Raw genomic sequence first — 22,951 nt, forward strand, 5'->3', positions numbered from 1 at the left:
TTAGTTGCTTGGTCTCAACTATACGAAGTTGGTTTGATTTTGTATAACGGCTTAATCCCGAGGGTATTCAATTCTGGACAAGGTTCTGGGGTTTCTCTGTATTTGCGGTTTCCTCATTAACAAAATCTTTTCGTGTCATTTACTTTTATTTTCCGCAATTATAATTGTTTGTTATTATAATTTAAAGTAAATTACACAAACGTTAATTCATATTTACTTGATAAGTAATCCTATTGTGTTTGGTTAAGTCTGAACCTTTTTATCAAGTAAATATACTTCGTTGTTGTATTGTCTCGATCTCGTATCCATAGACGATCACACGAAGTGTGAACCGATTAGTTGTATTGTCTCGACTCAGTCCATATACAATCACTTTAGGAGAAAGGACTTATTGGTAGGAAAAGTTTTAGCTTGAGGTATATTTGGGTACCCTCGCCTTTTTAATTGGTATCAGAGCATGCAAACACGAAAAGATCTAACAATCTGTGTTTGGTGCAATCCAACCTATAAGACATGAGTCAAAAGAAAGTTAAGTGAGAGTGAAAACTTATGAAGGACTCAGTTAACGTATCGAAAGACTTTGGAAGTTTTGATTTTAAAAAATGCTTAGAAGGGACATCCTCATCGAGTTCTACGAGCTCAGTTTAAAATACTTCTGAATATTCTCAAGATGAGATTAAGTTAAATAATGTACTGATGATCAAGAACCTCGAGTCTGAAAAATCTTCTGTAGGAGATGAAAAGGTTGATCATGTGAGTGTAAAAACTTCCGAGCTACAAGAGTTAAAAAAATCTTTTGACTCTTGTGCAACTGAACTCACTCTTGGGCTAAAAAGAGAAGGAAAACTTCTAGAAGAATTGGGTTGTTTGCAAGATGAAAATGAACAACTTGTTCATGATCTTTCCTCCTTGACAGCGGAATTAGATTCTCTCAAGAATACATTTTCCTTGGAGATTCAATCCTTGGAAGAGAAACTTGCTGAATCTAAAGCAAGGATTAACTCTTAACAAAAGAGTTTTGAAGAGATCAAGGTACATATCGCTCACGAAAAAAATGCCTTGAGGCTGAGCTAGTTATTGCTCTTGATAAAATCAAGACGTTGGAAGAGGAAAATTTGTAATTGAAAAAGTTCAATGATAGCACAAACAATTTAACCTCAATGTTAGAAGCAAGTAGAAATCATCGTGATATACGAGGATTGGGCTATAAGGGAATAAATGCTTCAAATATTAGCAAACGGGTAAAATTCGTTAAAGCTACAAATTCTTCTAAACCAAAGGCTTCCACTGATGTAAAAGATGCTCGTATTTCTTGTAAAGAAGTAAAACCAGTCAAGCCTAAGAGTTGTGTTCAACCAGCAACAATCAAAGAGAGCACTTCTGCTAATGTCAAGATACCAACAATGTTAAGAAGAAGAAGAAGAAGAAGAAGAATCGTCGAGCTCCAATGCAATAGGATCCACAAAAAGGTAACATTAAAACTCACACTTTGTATGTTACTAAACATTGTAGTTATTGTGGTAATAAAGGGCATGTGGAATGGGGATGCAATATTCGTAAGTTAAAGGACACACTTTCTTTTGTACCAAACGAATTGGATAAGATTGATCCCCAAAGGAACTTAGATCGGTATTGTCCTAAGTTTAGGAAAAAGAAATATTATAATGATAGTTTAAATTTTGCATGTCACTCGACAAGGTCGTTTCATAAAAGACCCAATTATAGAAAGAGAGATGACTTTTTAAATGCAAAAACAAGATCTGATGTTCCAAATTGGAGAAAGGGTGTTTCGCAAAATATTCAAAAGAAAAATCATCCTAATGGTATGAAGGAGAAATCTTCTCATGTGAAACCCAACTCTAAATGGGTCCTGAAGTCCTTCACAGCCAAGAAGGGACCAAAAGTTAGTCACAAGAATGACTCTCAGCTGTTAATTGTTGGTGATAATAATTACAAGAGTTTTCTTGAAAGACTAAAGAAAGACATCATGTCTGAATTCTCTTGTACTAATGGAAATTGTGATGATGACACTCTTCATCACAAGTCAAATAAGAGAAACAAGAGATGGAACAAGAGAAAACAAACCAAGCAAGAGGTCAAGAATGATGAGTTTGTCTTAATCACTCATGTCGAACAAGACAAGGCTCAACTTAACACAACCTAGCTGTGTTAAAATGTGCATACTCACCTTAGTGCTTAATCTTTTTAAAGGTGATAAAGCACATGAAAAAAACTGAGCACGTGATCTCTCGATTATTTTATGACTAATTAACAGATTTAGGGAGATTTATCTTCTATACTCATACCTTCTATTTCTATTTTTAAGATTTTGATAGAAATGGTAATTTTAAGTTGATTATTTTGATATATACTGATCATATTTTTGTACCTCTTGCTTCTGTGGTCAAAACGAGCCAAAAATCACTGAATTCGGACTTAGTATGCAAAAGTTATGTCTAAAATTGTTTTGTGTATGAATTCGTGTGTTATAACCAATTCTAAATTTGTTTGGAAGTATGGTATGACCGATTCCTAGAATCAAATTGATATGAATGAATGTTTATATTTTTTTCTTTGAATATTCAGTTTATGGGATGTTTGATTTCGGTTTTCTGACCTTAATATTCGATCTCATATGTTGTGAACCCTTATGGTTTGGGTGATTTTTTGATTTAGCAGGATTAAGTTCTAGCCCATGTTGGTAGGCTTTATCAAAGGATCATGAGGGCATATGTGTTTCGAGGGTTTTCAACTTTTGCTTGCAATAGTTAAAAACCGGTGTTCAACCTTTCTCTGGTAAAGGTTAGTTGTTGTTATTCTTTTGTTTTGCATAAGGATGACAACATAATGATATTTCGATATCAATTCTCCCTGGAAGAAGATGCAAACATATTGGAGAATAGGATGCGAAATTTGAGGTAACAATCTTGTTAGTTAATTATTTTCCTGTTTAAGAAAAGCCTGATTTTATTTCACATATTTATTGCTTTTGCTTAACAAAATTTTGGTACAATTGATGTTTCATTCCATTATGTGTGTATGGATGTGTGTGTGATTCAATTAGTTTCAGTTAAGAAAAACTATTGTTATCTTGCTTTATTGTGTGGTATCAATTGTTTAGGCTTACAAAATTTCGGTGCAATTGTGGTGCTTTAATGTCCATGTTGTTTCAATTGCTTCCGGTTGAGGTGAATAATTATGCAAGTTGATTTATTTTGGTTTGTATGAATTGTTTATGGCTTAACGAAAGAAAAGGTTTACGGGATGAATTGTTTAGTCCAATTCGATTCCGGATAAGAGAAACTAAGTTAATTCTAATCTTAGTTACACTTATCAAAGTGGAGGTTTCGGTTATTCAAGTCTAATCGAATGCCTTAACAAGAAATACTAGTTAACTAACCTAGTACTTGTCTTGTTTAAAAGTTAAAGGTCTAAGTTATATGGATAATTAGAACCTGATGAGAAAAACAGAGTTATCTTTATTTTGGTCTTATCGAATAAAGCGACTGTATTTGTACAATCGGTTTAGCAAAGGGACTAAGGTGCTTAGTTGATTTTTGGTTTAATAAACTATTAGGGAAAATTTCTTTGGGAAATTGTTTCCTTGGTAACATATCAAAACAAAATTACTTCGTAGTTTCGGTTTTGATATTGGTTGTCAAAAATGGTGTGTGGAACCCTCTTGCTTAACTCTATAGGTTGCAAGTTTATTTTGAGATTTGTAAGATTCTTTTCGGCTTGTCCTTTATTTTTTCGTTTCCTTGTCATTTTGTGACAAAAATGGGGAGAGATATATGGAGTAAACAAGTGATGCTGGCATTGATTTATATTGATTGGTATCACTAAGAAAAAAGGAAAATTGTGCTTAAACGTTTATTTAACGAAAGAGTGAAAGCATAGACTAAGAGGGAGTAATAATCTTTGTTATTCTAATTTCAACATCGGCATTTAAGGATTGAATGTATACAGGTTATTGTGTCATTGAATTCGGGAATCAAGCGTATGTGTAATGAATTCTTATAATTTGTTTATCCATATGATGTAAGAGTTTTGTCACTGAAATTGACAAAGGGGGAGATTGTTAGAGCATATCTCGGTTGAACTCACCAAGCGTTGGTATGTCAATTTTGGTTGTCATATTTTAGTGAATCAAAACTCATTTAAAGAGTCGCTTGATTATGTACTAGAGTCAACTTCGTATATGTTAGCTTGAAAGTATTAGGATATGAGACATTATAAGTATTGCGAATACTTGAAGAAGTGAAGAAGTAAGAAGCTACAACGACAACATCATCCTTCCACTGAGGTTAGTGATATTTGACTTGAACTGTTTCATTCCCTAACGTATCTTTCAAGTCGTGCATATTGAAAACAAAACTGTGAAACATGAACACTCTAGTTAGACATAGTATTAAGGAATACAATACGAGGTTTATTGCTTAACCATTAAACTTTGTAGATAAGACATCGACATAATTGTCTAAATGCTATTGTGATTATGTATGGGTATGAGGTGAGGATTTCATCCTAGGAAACAATGTTTTACATGTGTTTTAAGGAAGTAAATTCATGAACTAGTTTGGTGAATCGAAAAGGAAATCTCCAGGCATTATTGGTATTGTTATTCGCTACATATCTTTTGAACTACCAATATGTGTGATTAGTATAACCGCTCATGACTTGTTTGTGTTCTTGGTAAAACTATTCACAAAGGCCTGACTTTTGTATTGGTATGACTTTTATTAGTGAAACTGATCTTAAGTAATCACCTGAGATGGTATGATCGATTTAGTGTTATTGGTATGATCGACGTTGGGTAAAGGGGAACCGATCCTAGTAAGAGGTGCAACCTATCACAAAGGGGAATCGATCCTTGTAAGATGTGCAACAAATTTTTAGCAGAAAGGGGAACCGATCCTATGAACATGTGCAACAAATACAAATAAATACCATAAATATGTGGGAACCGATCCTATGGACATGTGCAACAAGGGGGAACCGATCCTATGAACATGTGCAATCGGTCACAAGAAATCTCAACCCAATCCGAGCACGTTTTGTGTTTTTAACACAACAAATTATCCAAAAATATCTTTTCGAATTTTCTATTATTCTAGAAATATGAGATATACCGAAAATATATTTGGTTAATGTGGAAATGTAAAAAGATGTCGACATACTTTGAACATGTGCAGTAACGCTTATCTTTAATTTTTCAAAATTATTCCTTAATAGATAAAGGAAGAAATCCCAGATCGAAACATAAATACGTTAAGAATCTTTTATTTAAGTTTTTTAATTTTATTTTAGGAAAAATGATAATTAGTAATGTGCATTTACTAGTTGAAGATTTTCCAAAGAGACTCTCGGTCATTATTTTGGACAGAGCATTTCCAGGAATTATGGAAAAATGAATTTGGAACATATTGCATATCTTGAGAATATTTTCGGTTTTGGAAATTCCCTGGTGTCCAAACTTCCTTGTTTGTAAATACTTGAAGTTTGCATTTCTAGCAAACTAATCCTTCGTGACAGCAAACTTCCTCGGTTGTGTTGTTACTGGTGAAGCCGCCTATTCGGAGAGGAGAGTAACCTAATTAGGCGAAATCTCTTACGGCCGCTCAGTTTAAAGTATTATTTGGGATTGAGAAGCTCTATGACTACAGTTGGTGGGAAACTAGATAATTGCGGTTTATCTTTTGTTTTCGATTGATTTGATTGACTAACGGTGGTTGAACTTTGATTGCACCTAGTTTGTTTACGCTTGAGAATCTTCTCTTCTGATATAAGATTCACTCAAACTAGATCGAAGTTTCGACAGGGATCTTTAGACTGTTTATAGATCTAAAGACGTCTTGTGATAATCCATTGTTAACAGACTCCGTTCTGCGTGTGATTGATCACAAGAGATTCAAGTTGTTGTGTGTAGGTTTTTATTGAAGATCTAAGAAGATTTGAAGACAAAGAAGATATTGAAGATTTCTGATCTAGGGTCATAATCTTTGGTGTGCAACATACTTGTTTCGGTATAGAGGATCAAGCTATAATCGGTTTATTCTCGTGGTAGATTATATTGATTATTTGTGTAGATCGGCATCAATGCAATTCTTGGTAATTAAAAGTATTGATTGCAAAATCATAACAATTACCTTTGGTAGTTGATCATACGATAGATCTAAGAACCTGACGAAGGAGTTTATTGAGATAAAAAGAAGAGCCTTTTCGAACTCACATCACTTGGTTGAAAAGAGTTGTTACCAAACAGATTTGTTGTTCATTTACTGTTTGGAATACGAACCAAAGGAATTGTTCCAAGTATGTGACTTATTCATAAGTTGGAGGCGTGGGAATACAGACAGAACTAGGTGAACTATAGGTTTAGTTGATTGGTCTCAACTATACAAAGTTGTTTTGATTCTGTATAGCGGCTTAATCCTGAGAGTATTCAATTATGGACAAGGTCCCGAGGTTTTCTGCATTTGCGGTTTCCTCGTTAACAAAATCTTGCTGTGTAATTTAATTTGTTTTCCGCAATATAATTGTTATTATAATTAAGTAAATTACACACGTACGTTAATTCTGTAACACTTGATATTGATCCTATAGAATTTCGGTTATTAAGTGCACACTTTGTTGTCGTATTGTCTCGATCTTGTATCCATAGTCAATCACACAAGTGACCTTGTTGTTGTATTGTCTCTAACTCGTATCCATAGTCAATCACATGAAGTGTGAACCGAATTTGTTGTATTGTTTTGACTTTGTCCATAGACGATCACATTAGGTAGAGGACTTATAGGTTGATAAATAAAAGATTGTAGTGTATTTGGGTACCCTCGTCTTTTTATTTCTAAAAACTCTCTTTTCATGTTTTAAAACATTCTCAATTTTCTTAGATATAAAATATCATTGCTCCATTGACAAAATAGTTCTTGAACAATAAATTGTTTTGAACTAAGATTGCTAAGGATCCATGAACATCCATTGCTTGAATTATATTTCGAGATGTTTAACAAGACAAGCTTGACTCGAAACTTGTTTTTTTTCAATATTAAATATACTAGAACCCATACGACATAGTTTCATATGGATAAAATAGTAATGTCGTGAGTAAATAAAATGGTTCAGTCTTCACATACCTCTTTGTCGATAAAGTTCTCCAAATATCTTGTTTGATCTTTAATTATCAATCTTCAAGGGTTATTCGGTGATGTCTGGTATTCAATTACCATACTCTAATCCTAGTCTGAGACTTGACTTTAGTATGCTAGAAATCAAGATATAATTTTGTTCTATTACCATTGACAACGAGATTAAGATAACAAAAATTGGGAGTTCGACCAAGCAATGCTTTAAAACTTATTTGCACAAATTAAATCATCCACATAAATGCAGACGATAGGAAAATCGTTATTACCTTTTTTATTGACGTACAGAGACAGTTCACTAGAACATTTTGAGAAACCATTGTCAAGATAATACTAATCAACCAATATGGTACTTACGAAGTCGATAGACTTTTTCCTTTTTTCATGTCTGATTTTTATACCCTTGGGGCTTCTCTACATAGACTTCTTCTTCGATTTTATTATTGAGAAATTTTGATTTGACATTGAACTGGTACTGAAAAACGGGGGTTTAACAACCACACCCAATATTTCGCTTAGAAATCTGTATGGACTAACTCCAATATACTTTTAAGAGAATCAACTAGACAGTCAGACTCAATCTTTAAAAAAAGTATATCAAAGAGTTATATCTCACTTTCTCGATTCAATACTTACTCAAGCAAATAGAAATCTCCGAGTCTAATTGAATACAAGAGAAACTACTTGAACGGTACCAAAGACCAATGTTCAAGGATCAATCAATTTCAGTCAACAACCAAAGGTTGGATTTCCCAATTGATCGATTCAACGCACAACCTATGATATTTCAATTATATAACAAAATATAATGCGGAAAAGAAATAACACAGACACCGGAAGTTTTGTTAACGAGGAAACCGCAAATACAGAAAAACCCCGGGACCTAGTCTAGATTGAACATACACTGTATTAAGCCGCTACAGACACTAGCCTACTACAAACTAACTTCGGTCTGGACTGTAGTTGAACCCGAATCAATCTCACACTTATCCAAGGTACGGTTGTGCTCCTTACGTCTCTGATCCCAACAGGATACTACACACTTGACTCCCTTAGCTGATCTCACCCACAACTAAGAGTTGCTATGACCCAAAGTCGAAGACTTTAATAAACAAATCTGTATCACACAGAAAATGTTACGGTAATAGATGATTCTATCTCCCACAGAAATACCTACGAGTTTTTGTTCCGTCTTTTGATAAATCAAGGTGAAAAGGAACCAATTGATAACCCAAACTTATATTCCCGAAGAACAGCCTATAATTATCAATCACCTCACAATAATCTTAATCGACTAGCGAAAGAAGATATTGCGGAATTACAAACAATGCGGCGAAGGTATTTGTGACTTCTTTTATATCTTTCCTATCGGAGAAATCAATCTCAAGCCAATCTTACGATTGTACTCAAATACGATAGAAACAACAACATCAGATCACGCGACTACAAAGAGAATAGTTGGGTCTGGCTTCACAATCCCAATGAAGTCTTCAAGTCGTTAAGCTACAGGGTCTCGAGAAGAAACCTAAGGTTAAAGGAGAATTGACTCTATCTAATACAACTAGTATCACAAAGAAGGTGTGGGGATTAGGTTTTCTAGTTGCTAGAATTCTCCTTTATATAGACTTTCAAATCAAGGTTTGCAATCAATGTTAGCTTAGTAACAAAGCATTCAATATTCACTGTTAGATGAAAACCTGATTAGATTCAAGCTAATATCTTTCAACCGTTGGATCGAACTTAGCTTGTTACACACAAATGAAATGCACGTATATTTAGGTTTGTGTAACCGTACCCAAACATGTAAACTTACTTGGTTCAACAGTAGTTAGCCATATGAACACTTTCACATCAACCATATTCTTCTTTACCACAACTAGTTCAAATGACTCAAATGAACTAGTTAGAGAGTTTTTCAATTGCTTAGATCTTATAGAAGTATACAAGACACAATCGATGCAAAAATGAGCAGTGCTCTAACAATATCCCCCATTGTCAATTTTAGTGACAAAACTATCAATACATATGGAATACAAAACAGATAAACTTTGCAACTTCTCTTCCACATGCATGATCTCCTTGGTTCTTCAACATTACTCGAAATCTTCGTCACTTCCAAGTACTCCAATGATTTCAAAGGTTGTAAGTTCATAATCATCGTTGTTGAAAATCCGTGGCCATAACAATGAGAAAACAAAAGCTCTGAATCATTGTTACAAAGTGTCATAGTATTATTACACATCATCAAAGTTCAATTGTATCACAACTTCGACAACAATAGTATGGTGATATGTATCACTCCCCCTTAGTCAATACTCCATCTCACATGGAAACCACTCCCCCTTACATAATGATCCGAAAACCATATGTATTTGTAGTGTGAACTACACATTAATTCTCCCCTTTTTTGTCAATAAAATTGGCAAAGGTACGAAAACTAGTGGGATCCTAATGAAATTTCCATAAAGACATTTCATGACCAAAAGAAAGCATATATCAACTTTCAATCATATAGCCGAAGCTAGATGCTTTCATCAAGGAGTTTATAAAGATACAAGATAACCCCTATAATATTCCACAGCCGCACTCCCCACAAATATTTTGCAATTAAGCACAAGTTCAATTAAGAACTATCCCCCATAAAATTTCATTCCCTAAAGAACAACAAGAGCGACCTTATTTTCACAAGAAAAGAAGGATTTCTTTGGACATAACAAATTACATACGAATATGAACTTGAATCCAAAAATACTCAATTAAATTAACCACAAGAAAACCTATGATTAATTTAATCGGAAATGCTCAACTTAAGTGAACTTACGGAGACGCACAGTATATACATAGAAAATGTGGATCAGGGAAGATCAATACTGCGGAATAGACAAGGATTCATCCTATTTTCCATCACTATTTGCACAATGACATACAATAAACATAATCCTCGTAAACAAAAGTTTTATCCTTTCTTCCATCAAAATATGACATAAAATGCTTTAACTTTTGTAATGTCAAAAGTTCATTCATTCTTTTATCAATACATGCATATCGACATATGAACGTCTTAACTTTTGACAAGGTATGGGACAATCATAGTTCACGGACGCAAACACACATATCCTATAAAAAATTGCAATATATAAAATCATAAAGATTAATACTGCAAAAATCATCTTCCAAACAATTTTCAGAATTTAAACAAATAAACCTAAAAACAATGGAGATGAAAACGTTGGAATAGCTATGTGTAATCACAATAATGGCTATTCCAAACTCTAGTTATTCTTCCTAAAAACACAAGAATAAAATTCTCATAAGAAGATTTACTAGATGTTGTAGAGCTTTCTCAGAGCATCTACCGAGAATTCCTTCTCATTATTGAAAAACCCATTGATTATGGGATCGTTCAATTCCTCTAAATCTTCAGAAACATCCGTCAACTCACTAAGTTCTCTTTTTAGATCACGCAAGGTGTTCTTTGTTAGAGATAAAATTTGTTCATAGTGAGTTATCTCTTCTAAAGACGAAATAATTTGAGATTTTAAATCATTTCTTTTATTGATGAAATCTTTCACCAAGCCTTTGAAGTTATTATCAAGATGATAAACAGATGAAAGACAGTTAGAGGAAGAACCTTCTCCATTATTTATAGATTTCACTTTCTTCACCCTTGAGGAAGAGATCCCTTTACACAGATACACATTAACTGCTTCGACTGCATCCCTACTTGTGGTGCCTCTAGTTACGGGAGCCATGAAACTGTATCTTTTAGGGAAAAAGAAGACTACAAAGGATTATAAATAGACTTAGATATGAACGCCCAAACCCTAGAAGAATGTAGAACAAGTCTTCCATGGTTTAATGATCCATTATATATAACATTAGGAGAATATTTTCTTAACAAAAATAAGAACAACATATAAATACACCACTTGAGCCACATAGACGCAACCCTCATTTTCTCAAGTTAAAGATGAGGATGCGAACGTCACTGGTATTAGACAGTGATGAAGTGAGCCAAATGCTCCCCTCTTTCACCACATAGTGGTTTACCAAGGTTTGTATAAACAGATTTCTTACCTCTTCTGACTCTGGAACCACTGGTTTTAGGAAAATCACATTGATTATCCAGATTCATCCTTCGCATGTTCTCTTGAAGTTTGGCAATTCTTTTGTTGTTCCGTTTGAACCTCCAACACGTACTTTGAACATGATTTGCATTTCCACAAAACGAAAAAATCGATAAAGATTCTTTGTCTTGTTGAATTGCCTTCTTTTTATTACAATAATCAACCTTCATTCTTTCATGATCAACAGGAACAATGGGGTTGATTATGCCTGCACTTTTGCTTTTAAATCCTAAACCATTCGTGTTTCCAAAGGATTTCTGACCGAATAACATTGCTGAAATTTTGTCAGAACTTCCAGATAATCTCTATAGATCATCCTTAAGAGTATTAATCTCTTTTTCCTTCAGAGCCACGGTTCTAGTGAGTCTTTCATTAAGACAATCTATCTCAAGATTTTTCACCTGGATTAATGATTCAAGTTTCTTCAATGAAGCTTTTAATTAAAGATTTTCTTGAAGAACCTCTCTATTCAAGAATTCAAAAATCTTTGTGCCAGACTCAAGTTCCGAATCAGAAATTGAGTAGGTGGATGTTTCTGCTGCAAGAGCTGAAGGTCCATTACATTCATAAGACGTATCCACGACGTTGACACCTAGGAAAGATTATGCATCTATTGAATCACCTGAAGCAAAAACTGACAAAAGACGTTTATCACATCTATTGCTCCTTTTTACAAATTCTTTGATCCTTTCTTTTATCAGTGATTTATCAAAACCAACATCATTGGAACAACATTCATTAGCCCAAGATAAGTTAGAGGCTTCACTCATGTTGGAAACTGCATTGATTGCAGATGTTCTAACAGAATTTTGATCAAGAATTTTTAACTTTACAACAAGAGTATTTCTGGAAAGAGTATCAAGGTTATTTCCCTCAAAGATGGCATGCTTCTTAGAATTGTATCCAGATGGCAGAGATCTGAGAATTTTCATTAAAATGTCCTTTTCAGGAAAAGTCTTACCCAATGCAAAAGATGCATTAACAATTTCGGACACTTTGTGATTAAATTCATCAAATGATTCTTCATCTGCCATACGAAGGTTTTCCCAATCAGAATTTAGATTTTGAAGCCTAGCTTCTTTCTCACTAGTATTTCCTTCAAATACGGTTTCTAACATATCCCAGGCTTCTTTAGACTTTGAGCACGTAGTCACATGATGCTGAAGATCTGGGGTAATGGCATGTATGATAGCATTTAAGCCGTCAGAAGTTTTCTTTGCATCAAGAATTTCTTCTGGACTATATCTACCAATATCCTTAGGTATAGATACATCGCCTTCTGTATTTACCGGGGGATCATATCCATTAACAACACGTACCATGTTTGAAAATCACGAGCTTGAATAAAAGCACGCGTAGTAATTTTCCACCATAAGTAGTTTGATCCATCGAAGACTGGTGGTACGTTTACGGAGATAGAATTCATGTCCATAGAGTTAGATCGCTACAAGCACAGACTTGTAATGTCTTTAAACGTGTTTGCCTTCTCTGACACCAATTGAAAAAGATGGGGTCTAGCAACCACACCCAATATTTCGCTTAGCAATCTGTATGGACTAACTCCAATATACTTTTAAGAGAATCAACTAGACAGTCAAACTCAATCTTAATAAAAGTATATCAAAGAGTTATATCTCACTTTCTCGATTCAATACTTACTCAAGCAAATAGAAATCTGCGAGTCTAATTGAATACAAGAGAAACTACTTGAACGGTAACAAAGACCAACGTTCAAGGATCAATCAATTTCAATCAACAACCAAAGGTTGGATTTCCCAATTGATCAATTCAACGCACAACCTGTGATATTTCAATTATATGACAAAATATAATGCGGAAAAGAAATAACACAGACACCAGAAGTTTTGTTAACGAGGAAACCGCAAATGCAGAAAAACCCCGGGACCTAGTCCAGATTGAACACACATTGTATTAAGCCGCTACAGACACTATCCTACTACAAACTAACTTCGGTCTGGACTGTAGTTGAACCCAAATCAATCTCACACTGGTCCAAGGTACAGTTTCGCTTTTAACGTCTCTGATCCCAATAGGATACCACGCACTTGATTCCCTTAGCTGATCTTACCCACAACTAAGAGTTGCTACGACCCAAAGTCGGAAACTTTAATAAACAAATATGTATCACACAGAAAAGTATACGGTAATAGATAAATCTGTCTCCCACAGAAATATCTACGAGTTTTTGTTCCGTCTTTTGATAAATCAAGGTGAACATGAACCAATTGATAACCCGGACTTATATTCCCGAAGAACATCCTAGAATTATCAATTACCTCATAATAATCTTAATCGACTAGCGAAAGAAGATATTTTGGAATCACAAACGATGAGACGAAGGTGTTTGTGACTTTTTTATATCTTGCCTATCGGAGAAATCAATCTCAAGCCAATCTTACGATTGTACTCAAATACGATAGAAACAACAAGATCAGATCGCGCAACTACAAAGAGAATAGTTGGGTCTGGCTTCACAATCCCAATGAAGTCTTCAAGTCGTTAACCTACAGGGTCTCGAGAAGAAACCTAAGGTTAAAGGAGAATCGACTCTAGCTAATACAACTAGTATCACACAGAAGGTGCGGGGATTAGGTTTCCCAGTTGCTAGAGTTCTCCTTTATATAGACTTTCAAATCATGGTTTGCAATCAATGTTAGCTTAATAACAAAGCATTCAATATTCACTGTTAGATGAAAACCTGATTAGATTCAAGCTAATATCTTTCAATCGTTAGATAGTACTTAGCTTGTTACACATAAATGAAATGCACGTTTATTTAGGTTTATGTAACTGTACCCAAACATGTACACTTAGTTGGTTCAACATTAGTTAACCAAATGGTTAGCCATATGAGCACTTTCATATCGACCATATTCTTCTTTACCACAACTAGTTCAAATTACTCAAATGAACTAGTTAGAGAGTTATCCAATTGCTTAGATCTTACAGAAGTATACAAGACACAATCGAAGCAAAAACGATTTGATTCACTCGAATCAATTCATGAACTTTATAGCCACGGTTTGCAAGTATGCATTCCTTAGTTTATATAAGTTTAAGTTCATGAATAATCGTTTTTAAAAAATAACCAACTTAAGTACGCATACTGGTACGCGGACTTAGGTACCCGGAATAAGTTTTTTTTCAGTTTCACAAACTCCAGCAGAAATTCACGGGACGTGAACTTCTGACAGTGCGTGTACTGGTACGCGGACTTTAGTTCCGGTTTTTCTGAGCAGCAAAGTACGCATACTTTGGTTCAAGGAATAAGGACTTACACACATATGTGTTACCACACAATGTTTATATCCTTCCAAGGTTATATATTCTAAACTCTCATTTCAATCATTGAAACATTCTTAGAGGACGTTATATAGTTGTTGTTCACAAGCTATTTTTCGTCAAAGCGATTTTCAAATAATTGAAACTAATATGACTTTCGTCACTAGTAAAGATGAACTTGGCCAAAGCGAAAGCTTACCAACACATATTTCGAGAAATAGATAAGCGAGATAAACTCGGCTCGAAATAGTAAATGTGTATAATCAAAGTCTATATAGTAATACGACTTTTATCTCAATATAGGAGATAGAGTAGATAGACTTTTGAGTGATAGATAAGTTCAAGTCTCCACATACCTTCTAGTCGATGAAGTTCCACCAGTTACTTGAGTAGTTCTTCATCTTTGTATGATGATATCCATGGAGTATTGAGCTCAACTACACTTTCTATCCTAGTCTGGGACTTATCTATAAGTAGACTAGAAATCAAGACTTATAGTTTTGATCACTAACATTGACAAACATGCTTGAGATAGCAACGCATGCGAGTTCGACCGAGCAGTGGTCTAACAGGTACACCTTCATGCAAACCTAAATTGCTAGAACGAGAATAGTTTTGATTCTTACCATCCCAGCAATAAGTGTAAACGTCTCGCTGAAGTCGCGCTTTTGAGAATAACCTTTCACGACTAAACGAGCTTTGTGTTTGAGAACAAATCCCAAGTGCGGTTCTTAGAAATCATTCTTATTTATTTATTCTTTCCACTTCGTATTTTTTCATCTCTACAAGCATCTTCAAAATCTTCTGGTACAAATATAGCAAACACAACATTAGTAGAATCATAAATTTCTAGTAACGGTAGTAACCTTTTTGGAATTGAACAAGAAGGATTTAAGCTCTTGTCTTGCAGGATTGGTGGATGGAGTTGATGAAAGATTTGGTTGAGTGCTAGATTCACCATTTTCTTGTTCTACTTCAAAAATTGAGGATAGTTGATACCGTTGTCACTTTTTCACTTCCAAGATGTTAGTTCATCCAAAATTACATCCCACGAAGTAGCCAACTCATTAGTTACCGGATGAAGCAACCAATAACACTATAGCCAACGAAAATATATTTTTTCATCTTTTATATTAAATTTATCTGTTTTCTTTAATGGAATGTGTGCATAAACAACACATCCAAAAACTGGAAAGGAATTTATCTCAACTTCTTTATGGTACCAAGCTTCATGTAGAGTTTTGTTTAAGACTGCTTTCGTTAGCGGCCAATCAAGAATACGAACAGTGGCACTAACGGCTTCTACCCTAAATTTTTTGTGAAGTCCTTTTGCTTTGAGCATAATACGTGTTATCACCACAATTATATGATTCCGCTCGTCTAGTCCATTTTGTTGTGGTATATAGCTTATAACCAATTCTTTTTTATGCAGTTCACGGTGCAGTACTTGTCAAATTCATTTGATGTACTGAACTCGCCTCCATAATCAGTGCGGATAAACCTCCAACTGATAATCACTTTGCTTCTCCACTAACACCTTGAACTGTCATAACTTGGAAAATGCTTCTGATTTGTGTTTAGGAAAATATGCTCGCATCAACATGTTAGATAGAATGCTCAGTTAAACCCACATACCTGGTATGTCAAGTATGTTATCATTTTAGTTCTCAAACCATTTTTTAATTTTGGCTACCGAAGTCAGCCTTGGCTTAGAATAGATTAATAGGGCCTTAGGATTCTCCGAGTTACTTAACACAAATGAAAAATTAAAGACCATACCAAGACATCAATTTGAAAAAACTTCATTGAGGTAAGTAACAAAGATGGCTTTTTCATTTTGAACTCTTTTTCATTTATCTACCTATATGTCTATCGTACAAAAAGTTAAGAACTTTAACAAATAATCATAATGTAAAAATATTTATATAAGTTTTGAAATATTCCTTTGGGCCCATGTAATAATATTGGCTAACCTAGATTATTGTTGTACTTAACCGGTTTTCTTAATATTGTTATTTCCTGAATCTCTTCTTTGATGGACGGTAGAGATATAAAGCTAATACAAAAACCTTAGGAACTCCGTTCTCTCTCTACCTATAAAAGCGATTCAATAACCATCGATATTGTGTCCAAGGAATTATGACTCATTACGGCTAAGGTCAAGAGAAAGAAACTAAGACCTCCACAAGATATTATTGCTACTACAAATTGATCAATAACGGGCTATGGATGAACTATATCAGGTATTCCTCCATAAACTCTTCTTGCATGTTATTGTGTGATTATCATGAAGTTCACGATCTTACGACTAAGATTCCATAAAATTAAAAATTATACATAATTCAAAGAAGATCATATCATGGATTAGCTTGTTTGCTAAGTGTACCGGCGTTTTGACTTCCAAGCACATACTTGTCTAGAACTCAAAACTACGTCTGAGAGAAAAGCACAAGTGTCAGTGAAAATCTCAAGGCTTTTAAATTCATTCTTGAGTTGGTAAGGTTTTATTTTGGTAGTTTACTGCTAATGATTTTCAATCACTCGAGTTCACAATCCTTTGAACTAAGTTTGTATATCAAAAATCTTGTAGAACTCAAAATATAAGGAAAATAAAGTCTTTGAGTTCGCAAACCAAGTACAGTGAGTTCACAGACCTTTTTTTTTTCTTTCTTAAACTGAAATTTTCATTAATTAAGAGTCTTGTATTACATGTTGTGCATCCTCTTGTAATTGAGGTAAAATCTCATCATAAATAGATAAAACCCAAACACTACTTAAAAGAGAGACTCTAGCTAATTTTGCTAATATATCAGCCACCTTTTTTGTTCTTTTGGCACATAGTTGCACTGCCAGAAAGTTTTATTCTTGAGCATACTTTTTCTATCCAAAATCAAGTTATAAATTCTCCAATCCGTGTTGAAATTTTCGCGCTTTGCTGCATCAGCTACTAATTGTGAGTCTAGTTCAAATATCACCTTATCAAGCTTCATATCCTCTGCCCATTGTAGTGCCTCCCATAATCCATTGGATTCCACTTGTTCTGGACTCAACGTTGTTTCTAAGAAGATGCATTTGGAGCCCCTGTGAGTACCTGCAAAATCACGAAGAATTAGTCCAATTCCTCCCATTTTAGTAGAATAGCTAAAAGAACCATCAACATTAATCTTGTAAGTGCCTATAACAGGCGGATTCCAGTGCAAATTTATCCTTCTCTGTCTGACAGTATTAGTGACAATAGTGACTTTTTCTGGTTTTAGCAGTTCTATTTCTAACGTGCTCTTCATAATAATTGAATTTGGAGTGATCTTCCAGCCCTTAAAGACACTATCACATCTTGCATTCCAAATGCACCAAGCTGTAATTGCTATTTTGCATAGATGTTCTTCTTGGATTTGATGAACTTTCAGTCTTTCAAACCATTCACAAAACCAATCTACCAGGTTTATATCATCTTGAATATGAAGACCTAGAACAACAAACCATACTGCTTTTGAGAGGTTGCAGTGAAAAATACAATAAGAAGAAGTCTCCAATGTCTATGAACATAGAGGACAACCATAATCTCCATTTTCAATAACATAGACCAGCTTATTTCTGGTTTGCAGAATATCTTTAAGACACTTCCAAATGAATGTGATATTCTAGGTAGCACGGGTAACTTCCGGAGCTTTTTGAAGATATATTGCATTCTTTGACCAACAGACTTATTTGCATTTTGATCTTCAAACATTTTTCTATAAGCTGATTTTACTGAGAAATCCCCATTTTTCTCCAGTGTCCAAACCATTCTATCTGCATGATGAACATGAACTGAAATATTCATAATTAGTCTTGCAACTGGTTCTTCAAAAAGAGATAGAATAATACACTGATTCCACCTTCCAGTTTATGAGAATAACTGATAAACATAAGTGTATTCTTGATAATTAAGGCATCCATGTTTTGGAGAAGGAGGGGTTAATAAGTCAGGGATCCATCTATAGCTCCAGATTAAGATAGTTTGTCCATTATCAATGCTCCAGCAACTGTTGTTTTTAATGAATGAGAGTTCTGAGATGATACTTTTCCAGGACCAAGTAGAACTGGAATTATCTTTGATGTCAAAAATCTTTCCATCTGGGAAGTATTTATCCTTGAGAGATTGAGCACATATAGAAGTATTATCTGTGCACAATCTCCATGAAAATTTTGCTAGTAATGTTCTATTGAATAACTTGAGATCTCTAAACCCAAGACCTCCTTCTTCTTTTGGATTGTTTACATTTGACCAAGAAATTGGTGGCTTCCCTTTATTAGTCTTTTTTTTTCTCCAAAAGTTTTGCTGAATACGGTTCATATTTTTAATAGTAACATCTGGTAACTTGAAACTCAACATGTGATAAACTAGGATGGCATTTGTAACATTTCCCACCATTACAGACCTTCCTGCTTCAGACATATTTATAGAACACCATTTTGTCATTCTAGTTTCATTTTTTCAGCAAGATTAGAGAAAGGAATTCTCTTGTTTCTTCCCACAAAGAATGGCAAACCTAGATACTTTTCATCACTAATGCTGAGTTGTCTAACTTGAAGAATACCACTGATAAGTTGGCAACAAGAAGGATTTGTATTTTACTGAAGTATACTGCAGACTTGTGAAAGTTAATCATTTGGCCTGAGCAAACACTGAACTCTTCAATAACTTGAAGCAATTTATTTATTTTTTGAGAATGTTTATCCTTGCAAAATAGAAGGCAATCATCAGCAAACAATAAATGGTTTATTTTTGGTGCTGATCTTGAAATTTTCATACCTGTGAGTTGCTTTTTTTGTTCATAATGATTCAGCTGCCTTGAAAAAGCTTCCATGACCAAGATGAAGAGATATGGAGAAAGAGAATCTCCTTGTCTGATTCCTCTTGTGGGATTGAATGAAGAAGAAGGAGAGCCATTGATCATGATTTTTATGGAGGTAGTACTAATACATTGTAACACAAGATGACAAAATTTTTCACATAAACCAAATCTTCTTAGAACTTCCATTAAGAAACTTCATTCCAGTCTATCAAATGCTTTAGGCATGTCCATTTTGAGAGCAAGATGGCATGTTCTTCCATTCTTTTTCTTCATGGCTTTAAGCAGTTCTTGAACCAAGCATATATTCTCAGAAATTAGTCATCCAGGTACATAAGCTGATTGCATAGGAGAAATAATATCTACCATATGTTTTTTAAGTCTGAGAGCAATTATTTTTGAGATCAGTTTGTATGTTGTATTACATAAAGCTATTGGCCTGAAATCTTCAGGTTTATGAGCTCCAGATATCTTTGGGATTAATGAGATTCTAGTGTTGCTGATCTTCTTGAGTAAATAGCCTGAACTGAAAAAAGCTCTAACCATCTTACAAACATCACCTCCTACTAAATGCCATTGAGATTGATAGAATCCTGGTGGGAATCCATTTGGACCTGGAGATGTCCAATGTTGCATTGTCATAAGAGCTTTATGGATTTCATCATCTTCTGGAATTTTAATAAGTTTTTCATTGTTGTGATCTGTAATGCATACAGGAATGAACTGAATAAAATGAGATGGATCAGCTGGATGAGAAGTAGATCCAATCTTTTTGAAGTAACAAACTAAGATATTTTCAATAGTATTCCTATCTTGGCACCAAGCACCATATGGAGTTTGAATAGAATCTTCCTTATTTCTTACTCTTCTATAATTAGTTTTTATATGTAAATATCTAGAATTCCTGTCCATGTCATTATAAAAATAATCTCTAGACTTTTGCATATTAGAACTAGCTTGTATCTCATTAAGACTGTCTATTTCTATTTCCAATTTCATCACTTCATCAGTGTTGTTACCCTGAATATCACTTGCTTGCAGTTTTGAAAGATTTTCTTGTAGTTGTGAAATCCTTGACTGAATATCACCAAAAGTTGTTTTGCTCCATTGAGAAAGAAAATATCTTGTATTAGAGAGCATATCATATAAAAGATAAGCTACATGACCTGAGAGATTAGTTTTCCAAGAATTCATTATTTCATTTTTGCAAGTATCATTTTGTAACCAATGCTCAAAAATTTTCCAATACTTACCTGTTGTATTAGACTTATTATATAAAGACAGAAAAATAGGAGCATGGTCAGACCCTTTTCAAGGAAGATGTATAAGTCTAGAATCAGGATAATTAAGAAACCAAACACTTTTTTACTAGAGCTCTATCTAGTCTAGATTTTGTTTTTCCTGTACCATGACTATTACTAGTCCAAGTAAAGGGATTTCCATTATATCCCAAATCATTCAGGTCTGAGACTTTGATATAATCTAACACTTCAGAGGTTGTAGGATCAATATTTGTATTTCTTTCATGAGGATTCATTGTAATATTCAAGTCACCTATAAGGACCCAGGGAATCTTAACATAAGAACTTAAATCCTTAATGTATTTCCATTGGCTAGGCTGATCATTTTTGTAAGAGGTACCATAAACACATGAAAGAAACCATTCACCTCTACTGGGATCATTTTTAACTAAGGCATGAAACATATTACTAGAGGAGTTTAAGATTTCTAAAGAGAAACCATCCTTCCAAAGAAGAATAATGCCTCCAGCTTGACCAAGGTAAGGAACAAAACATTTGTTTGGCATTTTAAGAAAACTAGTTAGATTAAGGATTCTATCATCATTTATTTTTGTTTCACACAAAAAAAATAATGGCAGGACAGTGGGTATTGTGCATATGAAGCAAGTGATCTTTAGTATCTTTTCCAAGAATGCCCTGACAGTTCCAACTAATTATTTTCATGGTGGAATAGAGTCTTTTAATTCTAAACTTGATACTCAAGTTAACAAAAGGGTTGTGTACGAACGTAAAACATGCAGATTGACAATTTGCTGAAAAATAATAAATCCTAAGCGTGGGAAAACTATTAATACCATAAATTAAATTTTCACTGTAATAAATAAAGGGAAAGGATTTAAGGAAAATTACCAGGTTGTTTGAGGACTCATTCATCTCATGGAGGTTCTTCCCTGCTCTTGTATCCCCTTCTTCAAAGAGCTCATGGTCCGTATCATCTGTGACATTGGAAGATTGTAGTTTCCTAGTATTATTGTACTGAACTAGTACAAGGATGAATGAGTTACTTGGTAGCAAGCTACCTTCTCTTTGAAATCAGGGCCTAGTTTATCTTCCAAAGGAAAATAGGGTTTGTCATTCATTGAGTTTTCATTCTTACACAATCATTGGTTATTTAATTGCCCACTCCTGGTTGACAAAAACAACGACCAGGATTACTTCAATCTTTCACAGAACTCAAGGAAACAATCTAACCCTATTCTTAATCAATTACACAAGCCCAACAGTAAAAAGTATAAGAATTGATAATAGTCTATGTCGCCCATTGCACTGGCCCAATACTTTGAGTAAGTACATGACATTGCCTCCCCCATTTTAGCATCCTTGTCCTCAAGGTTGAAGTTTGGGAATTGAGCTTGTATATGTGTTGAATCCTCCCAAGTTGCATCTTCAGGAGGGGAGTTAGACCACTGAATCAAGACTTGAGGAATGGACAAGCCACCGCAGAGTGTAAGCCTGCGCTATAAGAGAGCTACTGGTTCAATAACAAAATGTCCATTATGATCAACAAGTGGTAGTTGAGGAAAAGTAGTTACAGTAAGACCAATCTTCTTTTTAAACTGTGAAACATGAAATATAGGGTGAATGCGAGAACCCACTAGCAGTTTTAACTTGTAAGCAACAGCACCAATGCGCTGAAGAATCTCAAATGGCCCAAAATATTTAGAAGAAAGCTTGAAGTTCTTCCGAATAGCAACTAAAGTCTGCCTATAAGGTTGAAGCTTCAGAAACACCATGTCACCCACTGCAAATTCCTTGTCTGAGCGTTTCTGATATGCGAAGAACTTCATCCTGCTCTGTGCTTTATAAATATCATGTTTGAGTAGTTGTAGTATAAGATATCTTTCCTGCAAGTAATCTTCAACAGTTTCCAAAGAAGTAGGAGTTAGAATTGGAAATACCAAGTGAGGAGGTTGGTACCCATAAAGTGCCAGAAATGGAGACATTTTGAGGCATGTATGATAATTGGTGTTAAACCAATATTCTGCTAAATCCAGTCATTGAACCCACTGTTTAGGATGTGAACTTGTCATACATCTTAAATACTGCTCTACACAGGCATTTGTCCTTTCAGTTTGACCATCGGTTTGAGGATGGTAAGTTGAACTCAGTTTTAGGGTAGTACCTAATGATTTAAACAGAGCCTGCCAAAACTGACTGATGAAAATTTTATCTCTATCACTGATAATAGTGTTGGGTAACCCATGGAGTTTAAATATATTGGATAGAAATTCTTTGGC

At 34.5% G+C, this 22,951-nt stretch overlaps 1 protein-coding gene across 1 annotated transcript; it reads right to left on the reverse strand.

The window, feature by feature from the left end:
* Positions 1-22,171: 22,171 nt before the first annotated feature.
* LOC113352468 lies at positions 22,172-22,657 on the reverse strand. Its single transcript, XM_026596282.1, has one exon. The coding sequence runs from the start codon at positions 22,655-22,657 to the stop codon at positions 22,172-22,174; it is 486 nt and encodes a 161-aa protein (XP_026452067.1).
* Positions 22,658-22,951: the final 294 nt, after the last annotated feature.

This window comes from Papaver somniferum, chromosome 2 (assembly GCF_003573695.1).
Source record: "Papaver somniferum cultivar HN1 chromosome 2, ASM357369v1, whole genome shotgun sequence".
NCBI classification, from domain to species: Eukaryota; Viridiplantae; Streptophyta; class Magnoliopsida; order Ranunculales; family Papaveraceae; genus Papaver; species Papaver somniferum.

Excerpts from the sequence above, each read along its gene's own strand:
- LOC113352468 (XM_026596282.1), bottom strand. The coding sequence starts at position 22,657 with ATGTCTCCATTTCTGGCACTTTATGGGTACCAACCTCCTCACTTGGTA.